Source organism: Saccostrea cucullata, unplaced genomic scaffold (assembly GCF_032062105.1).
Source record: "Saccostrea cucullata isolate Sc308-1 unplaced genomic scaffold, CSIRO_AGI_Scuc_v1 ctg1130, whole genome shotgun sequence".
NCBI lineage: Eukaryota > Metazoa > Mollusca > Bivalvia > Ostreida > Ostreidae > Saccostrea > Saccostrea cuccullata.
The window spans coordinates 370,068-386,409 of NW_026937409.1; the positions used below are offsets into that span (position 1 = coordinate 370,068).

The 16,342-nt window shown below is 34.2% G+C and overlaps 1 protein-coding gene across 1 annotated transcript; it reads right to left on the reverse strand.

The window, feature by feature from the left end:
• Positions 1-8,526: 8,526 nt before the first annotated feature.
• Positions 8,527-12,580, reverse strand: LOC134248154 (uncharacterized). Its single transcript, XM_062730565.1, has 2 exons — positions 12,557-12,580; positions 8,527-9,961 (listed from the first exon to the last, which is right to left on the reverse strand). The coding sequence occupies exon 2, from the start codon at positions 9,650-9,652 to the stop codon at positions 8,870-8,872; it is 783 nt and encodes a 260-aa protein (XP_062586549.1). The 5' UTR covers positions 9,653-9,961; positions 12,557-12,580; the 3' UTR covers positions 8,527-8,869.
• Positions 12,581-16,342: the final 3,762 nt, after the last annotated feature.

The window sequence follows — 16,342 nt, forward strand, 5'->3', positions numbered from 1 at the left end:
CCAATTTTAGGTTTTTTTTGAAATTGAGAACACAATAAATTTCAAAGAATGGCATTTTTTTGGACATGGATGGGGGAGGAAGAAACAGAGAGAGAACCTCTGGAGACACCTCTGTTGTCTTAAAAAGAGGGATCAGATTGATAAGTGGCATGTCAACAAAACTTTTTATAAAAATATTGTTTTGTATGTATTGTCAATGATTTTTCTGTGTTGTTAAGCTGTCGGTAACAAACATTGTTCAGATGCCGGAAACATTTTGTGTGTAAAAAAACAAAATGGCCGTATATATTGAAACTATTTTAATATATATTTTAAATTTTGAGAGGGCTTTGTTTATTTTTTAGAAGTGCTTATTGATACCTGATATTTCTGAATTTTTTAAAAAAATTGACCAGAGAGGAAGTATCAGTCATGTAACCCTACATGTATTCTTGTAATTTGAGCATAAACTTTTTGTTCTTTTTTAATGTTTTCTTCATGCACTGAGCAATAAAATACTAGAATGTTATAATTTAATTTTATATTCTGATTTCTTTTTCCTCATTTTTTAATTAATGTAGAGCTACTAACAATGCAATACTTGCTGATGGTAATTCTATGAGATATTGTGAATATGTATTAAACTATTAATATCTAGCATATATAGTTTTAAATGGCTTTCACCATTAAACTGTACAACAAAATTTGCAAAATTTGTTAAACTTTTATATATTGTTTTTTTTGTAATTTTGTATTAATTGTCGAGTGAAGAGCAAATGAGTTGTCCATGGTGGATAGCCAATAATATAAAAACCAACGTTGGCCCAAAAATGGAACATTTTGTCTAATTTCCTGTTTACTAATATTATAAAGTTAAAAATATGGTATACAACAATAAGCCAACAAGTTTGTCTGATTAAGGGCCGATGAGCAAATTACCGTTGGCCCAACATTAATTGCTTACATTGGCCCAACTGTACAAAAATTTTCATTTGCCCAATATTGAAAAAAGCAGTCGGCACAACAGTGGCCCAATATTAACTGTAACATTGGCCCATCAATAAGCCAACAAGTTGGTTTGATTAAGGGCCGATGAGCAAATTACCGTTGGCCCAACATTAATTGCTGACAATGGCCCAACTGTACAAAATTGACGTTTGTCCAATATTGAGAGAATACAATGGCCCAACAGTGGCCCAATATTAACTGTTATATTGGCCCAAAATATAAACAAGTTGGTTTTTTGGGCCAAATCAAGTTACATGTATATCTTTATATATGTGGCCCAACATAAGGAGCATTGTTGGCCCAACAAATAAAAGAATTTATATAGTTCAAGCACTTGTTAATATAAAATTTAAATTTCCCGCACTGACAGGGATGGGCCCATGCCTCAGTATATATAGCAGAAAAACCGGTTAAACAAGGGGTACAAATTTACTGGCCAATGAGATTTTGTGAGTAGAATTCATGAATGGAGACTACTACCAAATATGGCATATAGTAAATTATGACTCAGTAAGTTATTCAATAAAGATAAAAAATTTATTTTAAATAAATATGACTCCGCCACATACTCCCCAGCTTTAAATTTAGCGTCTCGATAAATGAAAAATATATATTCTATCAAAATACATTTTTCAATAATAGCCACATACTCTCCAGAAAAATATACATATGAACATCAAAAGTAACAAAAAGTTTTTGCATAAGTAATAGCGTTATTTAGGAAACACATCTCGTCACATCACGGCGGTTTATGGTTTTCTGGCAGCCATCGTCTGACACGACACTAACGACATTTCCTGAAATATTCACAACACGATACACAGTAGAGTCCCATGAATCTTGAATTTTGTTTCTGCCGCGGATTTGACGGTTTCGAACGTACACTTTGTCATCAGTATTCAATTCCGGGTCAAAGGCTTTTCTGTCGTTGGTCAACTTCCTGTTTCTGGCCATCAGAGACGTATGATCACTTGCTTTGTTGAACGTGTACTTTAGTCGGTCCTGGTGAGATTTGATCCATTCGTCAGTCGTCATCTGATCATCATCATCAGTGTCCAAAGCTCCAAGTAGAAAATCGATGGGTATCTTGGGATGACGTCCAAACATAAGATAAAACGGGCTGTATCCGGTTGTTGAATTCTGTGTTGCGTTGTAGGAAAATAGTAATTCGGGCAGATGTTTTGGCCAATGTCGCTTTCGGTCAGGTGTAAGACTCTTCAATAAGTTGTGTAGGGTTCTATTAAATCTTTCGCACTGGGCGTTTCCTTCTGGGTGGTAAGGTGTGGTTCGAGTAACATGTAATTCCATACATCCTACACAGTTGAGCAATGATATTTGCTTCAAAATTTCGGCCTTGATCCGAATGAATACGATCGGGAACACCATACTTGAAGAACCATTCGTTTAAAAGAACATTCGCAACCGTATCTGCCTTCTGGTCCTTTGTTGGAACAGCTTGCGTAAATTTTGTAAAGACATCAGTCATCACAAGAACGTTTTCTTTTCCATGCGCTGGTTCCAAAACAGTAAAATCGATTGCTAGAATTTGCAGAGGTCTAGATGTGATGAGATGGCTCATTGTAGTGCGTATAGCTGGTTGAGGCATCTTGGAAATTACACAACGTTCACAACGCTTACAATAATCCTTCACAGAATTGAATATTCCAGGCCAATAACATCTTGAACGAACAGCAGAAAATGTGCGCTCTATCCCTTGATGGCCCAAGTTGTCATGACAACTGAATAACACTTTTTCACGTAATGATCTGGGAAGAATAAGTTGTTTTAAATCTCCTAATGTAGGATCTGTTACCACTCTGTAAAGAATTCCTTTCACAACTACAATTTTATCCCACTGTCTTACTAATGTAATCACAGATCTTGGTAATTTTCTGATTTCTGTTTTCGTTGGTTTAGATCCTTTATTGAAAATCTTCAGAAATGTTGCTAAGTTTGAATCAGCTGACTGAAGAGACTGTATTTCATCTGGTTTCAGAGATGGAAAAGTGTCGTAAACTTCATTCACAATTACACTTGAGGTACTTTGTTTCTGTAGATCCGAGGGTAGTTTCGTAGAATCGGAGAACTTCTCTAGTAGAATCTCTAAATAACTTTGCCGCGATGAATCATCAGGATCACTGATACGTGAAAGAGCATCTGCGTTTTCGTTATGGCGGCCTGGTCGGAATTTCACATCAAAGTTAAACATAGCCAACTTTGAAATCCAGCGTTGTTCAATTGCACTGAGTTTTGATGTGTTATCAGTGAACACAGTGAAGTTTGATCCCAATAAATAATCTTTGAACTTTTCTCTTATTGCCCAGGTTAATGATAGTAATTCCAGTTTCCGAGAACTATAATTTTGCATGTTCCTTTCACTTGGTCTCAAGGATCTGCTAGCATAGGCGATGACATGTTGTTTTCCGTCTTTGACTTGCGATAGAATGGCCCCTAAACCTAACATACTAGCGTCTGTTTCAAGAATAAACGGCTTTTGGAAATCTGCATAAGCTAAGATAGGAGAACTCACAAGAAGCTTTTTCAATGTTGTAAACGCATCGTCACACTGAGAATTCCATTTATTTCCAAACGGTTTCCTTGGATAAGGTGTAAACTGCTGGGACAACTTGTGTAATGGCGATGCTATATTACTAAATCCTTTCACAAAACGTCTATAGTATCCTGCTAATCCAAGAAATGACTTGAGTTTTTTCACAGTTGTCGGTTTTTCAAAATTTTGCACAGCACTTATTTTTTCTGGGTCAGTTTTGATTCCCTCGGAGGATATGACATGTCCGAGATAACGAACTTCACTTTGAAAAAAATTGCACTTTGACATTTTCAACTTTAATCCATGTTTCCGGATGATTCTAAACACCGTCTCTAATCGCTTCAAATGTTCTGGAATGTCTTCTGAATAAACAATAATATCATCCAAAAACACAAGTAAAATGTTAAATATCTCATCCCTGAAGCAGTGTTGCATTAACCTCTGAGACGTCGCAGGGGCGTTGCACAAACCAAACGGCATACGAAGATATTCATACAGACCCATTGGCTTTGTGAATGCCGTTTTTTCGATATCATCTTCATGGACAGCTACTTGGTTATAGCCACAGGTAAGATCCATTGTCGAGAAAAATTCTGCACCGCATAGAGCATCAAATGATTCTTCTACTCTGGGTAGTGGATAGGCATCTTTGTGAGTTTTGCTGTTAAGTTTACGGTAGTCCACACATAAGCGGAGCGAATTATCTTTCTTTCTGACTAACACAATCGGAGATGCATATGGACTAGTACTCTCCCTTATAATATTGTTGTTCAACAATTTACGAATATGTGATTTCACTTCCTCATATTGTGATGGGGGTATTCGTCTGTAAGGTTGCACTATAGGCTGATCGTCTGTTGTCCGAATAGTATGGTTTATGGCTGTAGTATATCCTATGTCATCATCATTTTGAGAGAATACATCTTGATTTCGGTAGAAAAGGTTGCGAATTTCTTTCATCTGTGCAGGATCTAAATTCAACTTTTCTATTTCCGGTGGAATTTTGAAATCACTTGTCACTTCCTCTGAATTTGTGGTTTCACTGCACATAAATTCTTGTTGAACAAAAATCTCTTCAGTATTTCCTTTTCTAGTGAATTCGATGTTAGATGAATTTTCAAGTACATCGCCATTGACAAGGACGGCAACTCTTGTTCTGGGTGCTAACCACACATCGTCAGTACCAATATTTGCGATACGAAAGCATAGAAATCCACGGTTCACTTTACTAAGAGTCCGGACAACGATAATGTTTGATGACAAATGCTGAGTAGATGTTAACGGTTCTACCATGGTCTCATACAGTCTTGGCATCTTTGGTGCTGTACCATTGATAACAGTAACAGATTTTCCCGGAATGCGTACTGGAGACTTTGCACAGACTTTAACATATCCTGTGACATCACGTTTAAGATTTCTGTCACATGCTTTGAATTGTTCTTTTAATTTGTAATTTGCTGAAATTTCTTCAACTTTTTCTGTGTACTCTGCTCCGTGTTGCGTTTCTAATAGACTCTTACACAGTGAAATCGTGTTCATTCCCAGAATGGCCGGAATGTTTTCCTTACGCTGACGTGTTTCTAAATCAACGGAATTTTTCACAACTAACACACCCACTTGCTGTAACTGTTGACCCATGACCTCAATGTTGACCTCGATGTATCCAATAAACGGTATAGAAAGTCCGTTAGATGCTTTCAAAGAAAACACAATGTCTGTATTTAATTTGGTTGCTGACTTTAAATGTTTCTCATAAAATGATTCTGTCACGAAACTGATGATCCAGTATCAACTAAACAATTAACACTAACACCATTCATTGTCACAAATACTGAAGGACATTTACCAACTAAACGTGTGTTCATTTTCCATGAGTCCGTTTCACTCCCCTCTATAACGGGACTCGGCATTACGAAGGGCTTTTGTTTTCCTGTTCAGAATTTGTAGAATCCAGTTTTGTTGGGCATTCATTAGCTTTGTGTCCCTGCTTTTTGCATCGGTAACATGTAAGCATGGTAAGTGGTCGAACATAATAATACCAGTTGTTGTCGTAGTATTTTTGTTTGGAATTGACAACTTTTATTAAATTTTCTATCTGACACGATTGTTTCTTCAATGCGTCGGTAAGTTCTTTGATTTTCTTTTCACTTTCACTTTCCGTTTGCTTCGGTATTTTTTCTGTCGATACTTCAGTTTTCTTCTGTGAACTCGATCCCATGCCAACATTCTTGCTGAAATCTTGCCTTGATAGTTGCCTTGCTATGGTAACGGACATTATAAATGATTCCCTAAATCAGTCTGTTGTTCCATCATCCTTTAAGCAGGCTGTTGTTCGTCCTCTCATCAAGAAAGCCGGCTTGGATCCAGAGGAGTACCGCAACTACAGACCTGTCTCAAACCTTTCATTCCTCTCCAAAATTCTCGAAAAAGTTGTTGCTAAACGACTTGATCATCACCTAGAGTCAAATTACCTTCATGACAATGTACAATCAGCATATCGCCCATGTCACTCTCCTGAAACAGCTTTACTTAGAGTCCATCACGATATTGTTGCAGCTTTAGATTCTGGTTCATATGTGGCATTAATTATGTTAGACCTATCTGCAGCTTTTGATGTCATTGACCACTCCATTCTGATAAATCGGCTAGAAATTGGTTTTGGTATATCTGGCTCGTACACCATCATACACCATCATTGTTATGCTGATGATACCCAAGCTTATCTGGTCTTTAAACCCAGGAACAACTGGAATAATACCGCTTTGAGACTTGAAGCATGCCTGGAAGAAATCAAGCAGTGGATGTGTTCCAACATGCTAAAACTAAACCAGGACAAAACAGAATTTATAGTTTTTACTCCGAAACAACAACTCAAGGAGTCTCCATCATACCATCTGAACTTTATTGACACCATCGTGAGAGAGGCGACCAGTGTAAAGAACCTCGGGGTGTGGTTCGATAACTCTCTTAGCATGCAAATGCAAATTTCCTCCGTGTCTCGTGCATGCTCAGGAACATTGGGAGAATACGCCCATTGATTACAGAGGATGCCTGCAAGACCCTGGTCTGTTCTCTTGTGATATCTAGGCTCGACTATGCCAACGCTCTCCTCTATGGCATAAATACAACCGAAATAGCCAAATTACAAAGAATACAGAACACAGCAGCACGCATTATTACTCGTACCAGGAAGAGGGAGCACATTACTCCGATCCTTGTTTCCCTTCACTGGCTTCCAATTGACAAACGCATCCAGTACAAAATTCTTATTTATACTTACAAAGCAATTAACAACATAGCAGCTCATTACCGTATATCAACCTGGTCGTTCCCTTAGATCAGCAAACAAGCTGTCATTGCAAAGACCACACTGCCGAACATCAACCTATGGGAATAGACGTTTTGACGTGGCCGCTGCATCCCTCTGGAACTCTTTACCTCCACATCTGGTTTTATGCCCATCTTTGAACGCTTTTAAAAAATATCTGAAAACTCATCTTTTAAGGAAGCATTCGGTTAAATTTTTATCTTTATGTGTCAAATATAGACTGTTTTTATTTATTTATTTATTTATTTATTGATGTTTAAAGATTTCTGACTTTAAATATTTGCTCTATTGTTTTCAGTTTTTACTTTTCGTGTTTTCATATCATTTAATCATCATTTTGCAAAAATATTTTAAATTTTTATAATGGTTATCAATACTAAATTTTATTTTCTTATGCTATTCAACAAAAATTTTATTCTTGACATTGTATTTATAAATGTATTTTAACGATGTTGTACAGCGCTTTAGAATAATTGTGTTTATTATATAAGGCGCTCTATAAATGTTGTGTAATAATAATAATAAATAATAATAATAATAATTATATGTGCCCTTGTCGATAAGTAAAAATGCTTTTTTTTACATATCAATAAGGTACATACATGTACATATTCATAAACCAAAACCACTGTTACCCGCTGAATAATGAAGCCACGCCCTCCAGCGTAGCAACAGTCAACTGTGCTTGACGACGGGTGATATTCCAAAAAATAGCGACTGCGCAGAATTTATGCGCGCACGGTTCACTGTTACATGTATATGTATTTGTATAAAACATTCAGTATAATAAATATTGCATGTAGTTGAGTGTAACATTGAAAGTTTTCACCCCAAGAAAATCATTGTGAAATAAATATATTTTAAAGACCCTTCCCTATTTTTGCCTGATCTTGATTATCTTCCCTTGAAAGGGAGCACTGTCATTTATTTGAACAATTCAAAATCCCCTTCAGGCAATGATTCTGTGGTCAGTTTGATTGAAATTGGTATAGTAGTTCTTGAGAAGTTAAAATTGTGAAGAGGTTGAGCACAACAACAATATCAGACGAAAACAGAATGCAATTGGTAACTTGAGTGAGTCAGGTGACATAACAAAATTATACTAAGATATTTTGATTATATATGCATTTTTAAAAGAACACAATAAATTTTTGACAATTGTTCATTTAATGCACTGCAAAAATATAAAAATAACAACAGATATATATATATATATTAATTATTTGATAATTTTTTTTATTCCATGTATTGGATGACTTTTATAGCATCTGTATTTAATGAACCAACCCATAACCTTCCTTCACTATCCACACTCTGTGCACAAGGAAAGTCAAGGCCACAATTGTCGATACATTTTAAAAATTGACCATTCTGATCTAAGATATGGAGACAGTTATTATTACAATCACTTATAATGATCTGACTCATTGAATCTATCACCAGGGACATAGGTTGAAATGGATTACTGTAAATGTATTACATTTGGCGTGTATTTGGCGATAATTTTCAACAAGTTAGCGTGGATTTGATTTAGCGCTCTGAAGTTTTTTGGCGTTAATATACAGGACATTTAGCGATGTACTTGAATTAGCGGACTCTGCTTTCCGCCAAAATCGCTAAATAGAATACACCGCTAAATGTAATACGTTTACAGTATTCCTCTTGGCTGGCGTACCGTCGTACTGAAATCGGACCTTTCCCATCTTGTCCACCACTATCACTGTCTTAGCATGAAAATCAAAGGAACAAATGTCACCATTGTTATTTTCCTCCACAACTCCTAATTCCATACCTCTAAAAATTTGCTGTCCGCTTTCGTCTTCATTAATTTCTTGTGTTACTGCCTGTCCCTGAAAGCGAACAATTTTATAATGACTCTCATCTCTCATCAGGAGTACACATACAAACTATTATGTCTCTTGATGTAGCACAGCAAAGTTTCCATGGATGCCATCCTTGAGATAAAGTGATCAGTGTTTCTATCCTTCCCTGTCTGACAATATTTACAGCTCTGCTAAAGTAATCACTGTAAAGCAGTTCCCCCGTCTGGTCACTGAAATGTCAGCAGGACAACCTACACATTCGGTGATAACCTCGTCCTTTACGGATCCATGTATATCTATACGTCTAAGGGTTCTACCTTCACATCTAAGCCAAGCTTCATCAGTTCCAACACAGGAAACTGAATATAAAGGTTTTATTCCAGATGGAATGTTAGCAATTACTTTAGCTTTTTCCAATAATTTTCTTACAGATAAAAAAGAGACTTCATCTTTAAGACTTGATATGGATGTTTGTTTTAATGTAGCTTTGTATTCTGCTAACTCTATGCTGAGTTCGCTCCCCATAAGTATGTTGCTATTTAAGGCAGGGGTCCTTGTATTGACATCTGTAGGAATGTTTGTAAATTCCTTCAGTTTTGATTTGTAACTTGTAACATCAATAACTTTGTTAGACTTCAAGATTTTCTTGTTTTCTGTCATTATATGTGCTAATTTTGGTCCGGAATCCTGTAGCAATGACTGGTGAGATTTGAGAGCTCCGAGTCTTTTATTTTTCATTGTCCTAATGGTGGATGTTAAAGTGTTGAAAATGTTGTCCACCTCTTCATGCCATATTTTTCTCAGATTTTCTCCCTCTCTCTCCAATTTTTCAAAATTTTCTTTCAGCTTGGATAAATTTTCATCAATTTTTGCTTCACCTATGGAAAACCTTGAAATATAACTCTCAGTTTCCTCCATTTCTTTCTTGATTTCTTCTTTTATCTGTTTCACAATATCTGTCATGTCTTTGACAGCATGGCCGCGGTGGGGACCTGTGAGGCATTTGAAGCAGACAGGGACATCACACTGTTGGCAGTGCCCCTCACATCTTTGTCTTGGATGTGAAGGACAGGAGGGGAATACCAGCCGCTCTTCCCTGTCCGTGAAAGGAACAATATCATGTGTTTGAGACCTCAGACTGTCTACATGTTTATTTATACAGTCCCCGCGTAAACTGACTTGGCAGTTGTTACAGAATTGCTGGGTGGGGTTGTCACAAAGGTCACACGTAATCACGTCCTGTGCCCACGTTGACGACGATGCCAACTTCTCCTGTAAAATAGTTGTTTTATCGATCATTTTTTATACTTTGAAAACTGTGACTGTGTTCCTTTACAAATCTTTCTTTTAAAAAGCCTAACATTTCAAATGTTTTGCTACGCAGGCATAAGAAAATCGATGTTTGACCGCTGAGTTAGATGTTGGACCGCTTACTTCACGGTAGGCAGTACAAAATAACTAGGGCTGGGTATTGGCCAAAAATTTCGTATTGCGATATATTGCGATATTTTAAACAGTATTGCGATATGTATTGCAATATTTCCAACAAAAATAAAATGGCATTTTCTTAATAATTTTACTTTAATTAACACAGAATTTACAAAACTATGACAAGTAGCCAAAAGAATAAAAAATCTTGTTAAGTTTATTAAAGTAATGCTCTGAAATACATTCATAAAACAACTTTTGTCTTACTGTTTGGCTTCATAATAAACATTTCTTACATTAATTTTTAGTTATGCTGTCGGGAAAAATGCGTTTGTCGACTCTTGAACCAAACTGTTTGGTTTTTGGGTCCGACAAAACGCATGTTGCCCTCGAACGCAGTCAATAGATGTATAATAAAACTAGCGTAACAGTTTCGTAAAACAAGCTACTTTTTCACAGAGACTTAAATAATAAATATTTATTTATGATTCCTTTTTGGTGAATTATTTTAAGGAGGCTAGGGGGCCAACAAATTATTTGTTTATTAACCACCAGACAGAACTTAAATTTTGGGATATGACATCTTAAGCTGTCAACTATCATTTGGCAACGAAAAAATTCATAAATTTTAGTTTTAAAATTTGATCATTTTATTATATCAAAATTTTCGTAAAACAAGCTCCTTAAGACTTAAGTAGTATTTATTTATGTTTCCTTTAATGTGAATTATTTTAAGGAGGCTAGGGGGTCAACAAATTATTTGTTTATTAACCACCAGACGGAACTTAAATTTTGGGATATGACATCTTAAGCTGTCAACTATCATTTGGCAACGAAAAAATTAGGGATGTCTAAATACATGTATAAATTTTCCTTAGTCGAACATTCGATTGCATTATTTGAACGATACTCTACTATTCGGAGCATTTATTATTTTTATTATTATTTATTATATTTATGAAAGCATATTAAAATAAATTTGAAAATCGAAATAGATTGAAAATGGGGAATTCTAAAGTAAACACACACTATCCACACCTCCGATGAAAATGTTAAATACTGATTGTTCAACTAATGATTGCCCAAGCTACACATCAAAATGTCTTTTTTGTGAGATAATTGTTTTAATAATTATCAAACTTTAAAACGTCACAGCTATGCATATGTGGTAGTGTTAGATTAACGGCATCCTACTAGCTTGGGCTAGTGGGGATAACCCTTTAGCTCGATCGGTAGAGCACTGGACTGGCAAGCCAGAGGCCCCAGGTTCAATCCCCAGCACAGGCACAAAATTTTTTCTGTTACATTTGGCGCCTATGTTGGGATCCGGGTGTTCAATTTGGCGGATGAGAATTTCATTATTTCCCCATTTATCATGTTTATTTAATACTTCGCCCCACAGGCGTCGGCACTCCGAAAGAGATGAGGACATCTTATTCTCTGGAAAAAACAATGTTTAGTGTTAAATTAATTTTATTATACCTTTAGTGGGGTTAACCCTTTAGGAGATCAAAAGAGCACTAAAACTGGCAAGCCAGAGGCCCCGGGTTCGATCCCCAGCAGAGGCAATAAATTGTCTCTGTTACACATATATTGCGTGTTCATATGTAAATGTAATTGATACAAGTCAATTAAATAACTTTCATAGTCCAGTATAGCGTTGCATAATTTACTACGAACATTAACAAAGAAAGTCAGTGATTGAGAAATAATATTATTGCGGTATGTAATTACCGTATTTTCTATATGTACAATGTTGAAAATTATTTATTTAATTAATATACTGTGACTCTGTTTGAGCTCTTATTCGTCTATACAGCTGTATAGTTTGAGGAATGACCCCTTTTCAATTTTGAGATGAGAATTTCATTATTTCTTCTTTTCTTGCATTTATCATGTTTATTTAATATTCGAATGTCGTTACATTATTCGATCGTCGGTCCATTCGACTGACAGTCGAATAGTCGACTATTCGTTGACATCCCTAGAAAAAATTCATAAATTTTAGTTTTAAAATTTGATTATTTTATTATACCTTTAAGTGGTGCTCTTCTTCTAAAGGAGATCAAAATAGTCTAAAATTGGCCACAACCTCCCAGCCCATTTAAGATGTTATAAATTACAGGTAAACTTGGAGTAGCGTTTACCTGTTAAATCCTCCTTTTCCGATTAAAAAAAGGAGATAGGCAAGAAGTTTTACTTGTAAAATTAGGGATGAATCTGGGAATTCTTGTAAACGGTGTTCTCGCCTTGTGCCCAGGCGGACGATGAAGCCATCTTGTACTGTGAAATAAACTCTAGAGTATTAATGATACTGACATATAAATTGTCTTCCAAAACTTACTTTCACAAAAATATTTTATCATTTATTGATTGAAGTCATGGTTTTTCATGATTCGATCTTAGATATTATAAATTACAGGTGAAATTAGCTGTTACCTGTTTATTCTTCCATTTCTGAAAATCAAGATGGAAAACCCCCCGGAAGTTTAACTTTCGGTTCTCTCTAAGACAAAGGAAAACAAGGAATGGATCTAGGATTTCTTGACACAGAATTTTATGGGATTTTTTTTTATTCTAAAAGCCTAACAAGATATAGACCTTACTAAATTAGACTTTTTAAAAAGAAAAAATTTCCTTGTGGAACAAGTGTAACAAAAATGTCTTGTAGTGCAAGTGTAACAACTTGATTACTTTTGCGTAAGAAGCATCCTAGCTATTGCTTACCTCATAACCACCCCCTCCCACCCATACACGAAATAGAATCTTTTGAGGTATTAAATTTTTTTCCTCTGGTTTTTTCAGGTAAAACAGTCAATTTTCTCTTCCGCTGCTCCGATCCGAGCTTTACAAAGCTGTTGATCCTTATACATAAAGTTTTTGTTTCATTTTCTTTTTCACAAGAAGTTGATATTTTTTAAAATTCATTAAATTGGTACATATTACATAAAAAATCTGAAAAATTTTGATTCATATTATCTGAAACAAGCCCTGTTTTCATTTGTTACGATTACTGTTGATTGAACCACTTTATATGTACAATGTACAAACAAGGAAAGAAAAAAATATAGATTTTCAATTTTGAAATTGACTGTATTATTTTTCTCTTCATGGAGAAGTACTTAATGATAATGTTCGTAATATTTGATTTTTTAAATATTTTTCAAGTAATGAAAGTTGTACATGATTAACCCTTTTATGTCACATACACACCGGTATCTTAGTAGGCCCAATGTTACAAAATATTTGCTTGAGAAAAAAAAATATTGAATATTTTCATGAATATTTCATTTTAGTCTTCCAACCACCCCACGTTTGAGTAATATACTATATATTTTCCATTTCTCGCGTTAAGGTCCTCTTATTTCCATGTAAAAAGTCGAAGAAAATACTGTCAGGTTGTTTTTTGCAGTGATAAGATTGTGAAAACAAAAAATGGAAACATTATTGTGGAACAGATATACAGCTCAACAAAATTTTTAAACTCACGTGGTTTTTCTCACTAAATAAAGTCACATTTATCTTGCAATAAAGCTTAAGATTATCGAGTTTCAGTAGGAGACAAAACCCTTATAGTATTAAATTGTTTCATATTAAAAGTGCACATTCTCTGAAATAATTATCATAAACTGTATGATGTTAAATGTGTATGATTCTATCATAGGTTTTTACAAATCAATTAATGAAACTTCTTTGATAATATTTGGTTGAAATGTTCAAATAAACTTCTTAAAGATAAGTATTTTTCGAGGTACTTTGCACATTTTCCCTACTTGTCATGGTTTTGTCGAAATTCAGCGCCGAAAAATGACAAAACTGCATACAGAAAACGTGTAAAGGAAAGGATAATAAAGTATTGTTTATCATTTTACAAAGTAAATTGTAAATATTGAAAAGAGAATTCCTTTACATTCATGGTCTGAAACTTTGAAATTTTGCGTTGGAAAGTATCTTTCATGATCTTAGATTTCAGGAGGTTAACCTGAAAAATGGCATCTTTTTAACATGGAAAGCAGTCGAACAGATGAGAAATACTGCTATCATCTTGCGCCTTAGTGTTTATTAATGTTCAGAAAATACAGAAGTTGCACTCTTTCTGTATTAAAGCAAAGCAAAAGTAAGGTTTAAAATGAACGGATACATTTGACGAGAAACAATGAAAAACAATCTGGAAACTCTCATAAGATTTCAATTAAGAGCATATAAAATTCGACAAATTATTATGTAGGAATTATGTTTAAAGTAATGGGATATGATCAAAATTAAGTAATAAATCATTTTTAAAATATATTTTGTTGTCACATTACACAATTTTTGCATTATAACAATGTGACCTTAATTTGTGCGAAAAACCATGTGAGTTTAAAAAGTTTGTTGAGCTGTATATTAATTAACACAGAATTATACGTTTTTTTTAAAAACCTCTGACAAGATAAAAAAAAAACACATCTTGATAATCGAGCTATATAGCTAACAAACAAAAACAAGAAAAAGATTGTCTTCTATTTTAAGCAATCTGTTGTTTATTGTGTTTGTTTTGTATTCGAATTGGAAGGAAATGAAACTGCATAAAATGACAATACCTGAACACAGCGTAGGAAATATTAGGTTATTAAATAAAAAAAATGCTTTAATAAAAGTTATTTGCTGTTTTGCAACAACTTGACCTTGTCAGCAAATACAATTAATCATTGAGTCAAATGCCGACTGACTATTTTCATACGAATCGTTAGTCCGTTATATTATTTTTTTATTTTTACACTTAATTGTAACTATGGGTGAGACCGGTCAGCAGGGGTTGCTCACACCTCCATGGCACCTGACCCCGCTTCCGATGTTTTGGAGGTCCATGTTTGATCTGCTCCTATTTTGTATTGTTTTATGGACTTTTGATCTTGGATACTATTCGTTATCTCGATTTGCTTCATTGAAAAAAAAAATCAAATTTTAAAATTAAGATCAATAATCCTTGTATAATTGTAACTGCTGTTTTGAATGCAAAGCCTGCTACCAATCCATTGATAAATCACTGCATGGTTTCATCTAAAAAAAATTACATTCCAAAATTTGAGCTAGGGTAGACAATATTTTCGTGAAAACAGATTTTGTGAAAATTACTCATCCAATTCTCGATTTTAACATATCAATTGTAATATTGTTCCACAAAAGGAACATTTAATGAAAACAAATTACGCTTTAATACAGTTTATTCTTAGGATATATTGAATGATATTGGATTTGTAAACAATATCCCAAATTTATTATCTTAATTATTATTATCTTAATTTCGTTTCCCTAATGCGGGATGTGCTTATAGATCGTATTGTCATCATATGTCGTTTCATAATTGCTTTGATTGAAAAATGAAATTATGAACATTTTAATTCGATATGCGTTAGCCCCTTATTTGGAACTATGTTTACTTTATTGGTAACATAGTAAATATGTTTAAATGTGACACTTTTTAAATAATCAAAATAAGATTAAATGTTTATTGAAATATTTCATAGCTAAGGATCATATGGTTAATTAACAAGCATTTTAATTTTCCCAACTTTCAAATTTTTACCTCTGCTATAAAAATATGTAGGAGCTAAGGATAAGGCGACCATGGCCATATCGTAAATTAGATTGACTTTTTTTCCGCAAAATTTATAGCTAGAAAGGTTTGGGTAGTTTGTTTGGCTCATTGACAAAAGCATCTCTGAGCATGAACCTGTATGGGCAGATAACTAATTTTGATGTTTTTTTTAAATTTTTTATCCAGACATCCACTTACTAATATAGAGTTGTAGACACCGTAAGTTTTTCAAATTTAACCTAAAGAACTTTTAGATTAGACAATATAAACAATCCTTTAACCCTTAAAAGGCCTCTTGTTACAAAATATTCATTTTTGAATATACTTATAATCTAAATGAAAAATAAAAGTTATACGGCTTTTTTTCTTTCGTAATATACTCATACCTAATTGTTTCAATCTTATGATATTACAAATTGGCAGTCTTTGATGTCTTTAATCAACCTTTAAAATAACAATAAAAATCTGTTTCTTTTTCTACTTAGAAAAAAGTCACTCCAGTATTTTTTTCGTAAGAAATATAGGCATAATTGAAATATATTTACGTATTACTCACGATAGAATAATAGTGGTAAAGCATTATGCCTTTTTATATTTTCTTTAATAATAACTATTTGAACCTAAAGTCATATTGTAGAGCGCAA

Excerpts from the sequence above, each read along its gene's own strand:
- LOC134248154 (XM_062730565.1), bottom strand. The coding sequence starts at position 9,652 with ATGACAGATATTGTGAAACAGATAAAAGAAGAAATCAAGAAAGAAATG.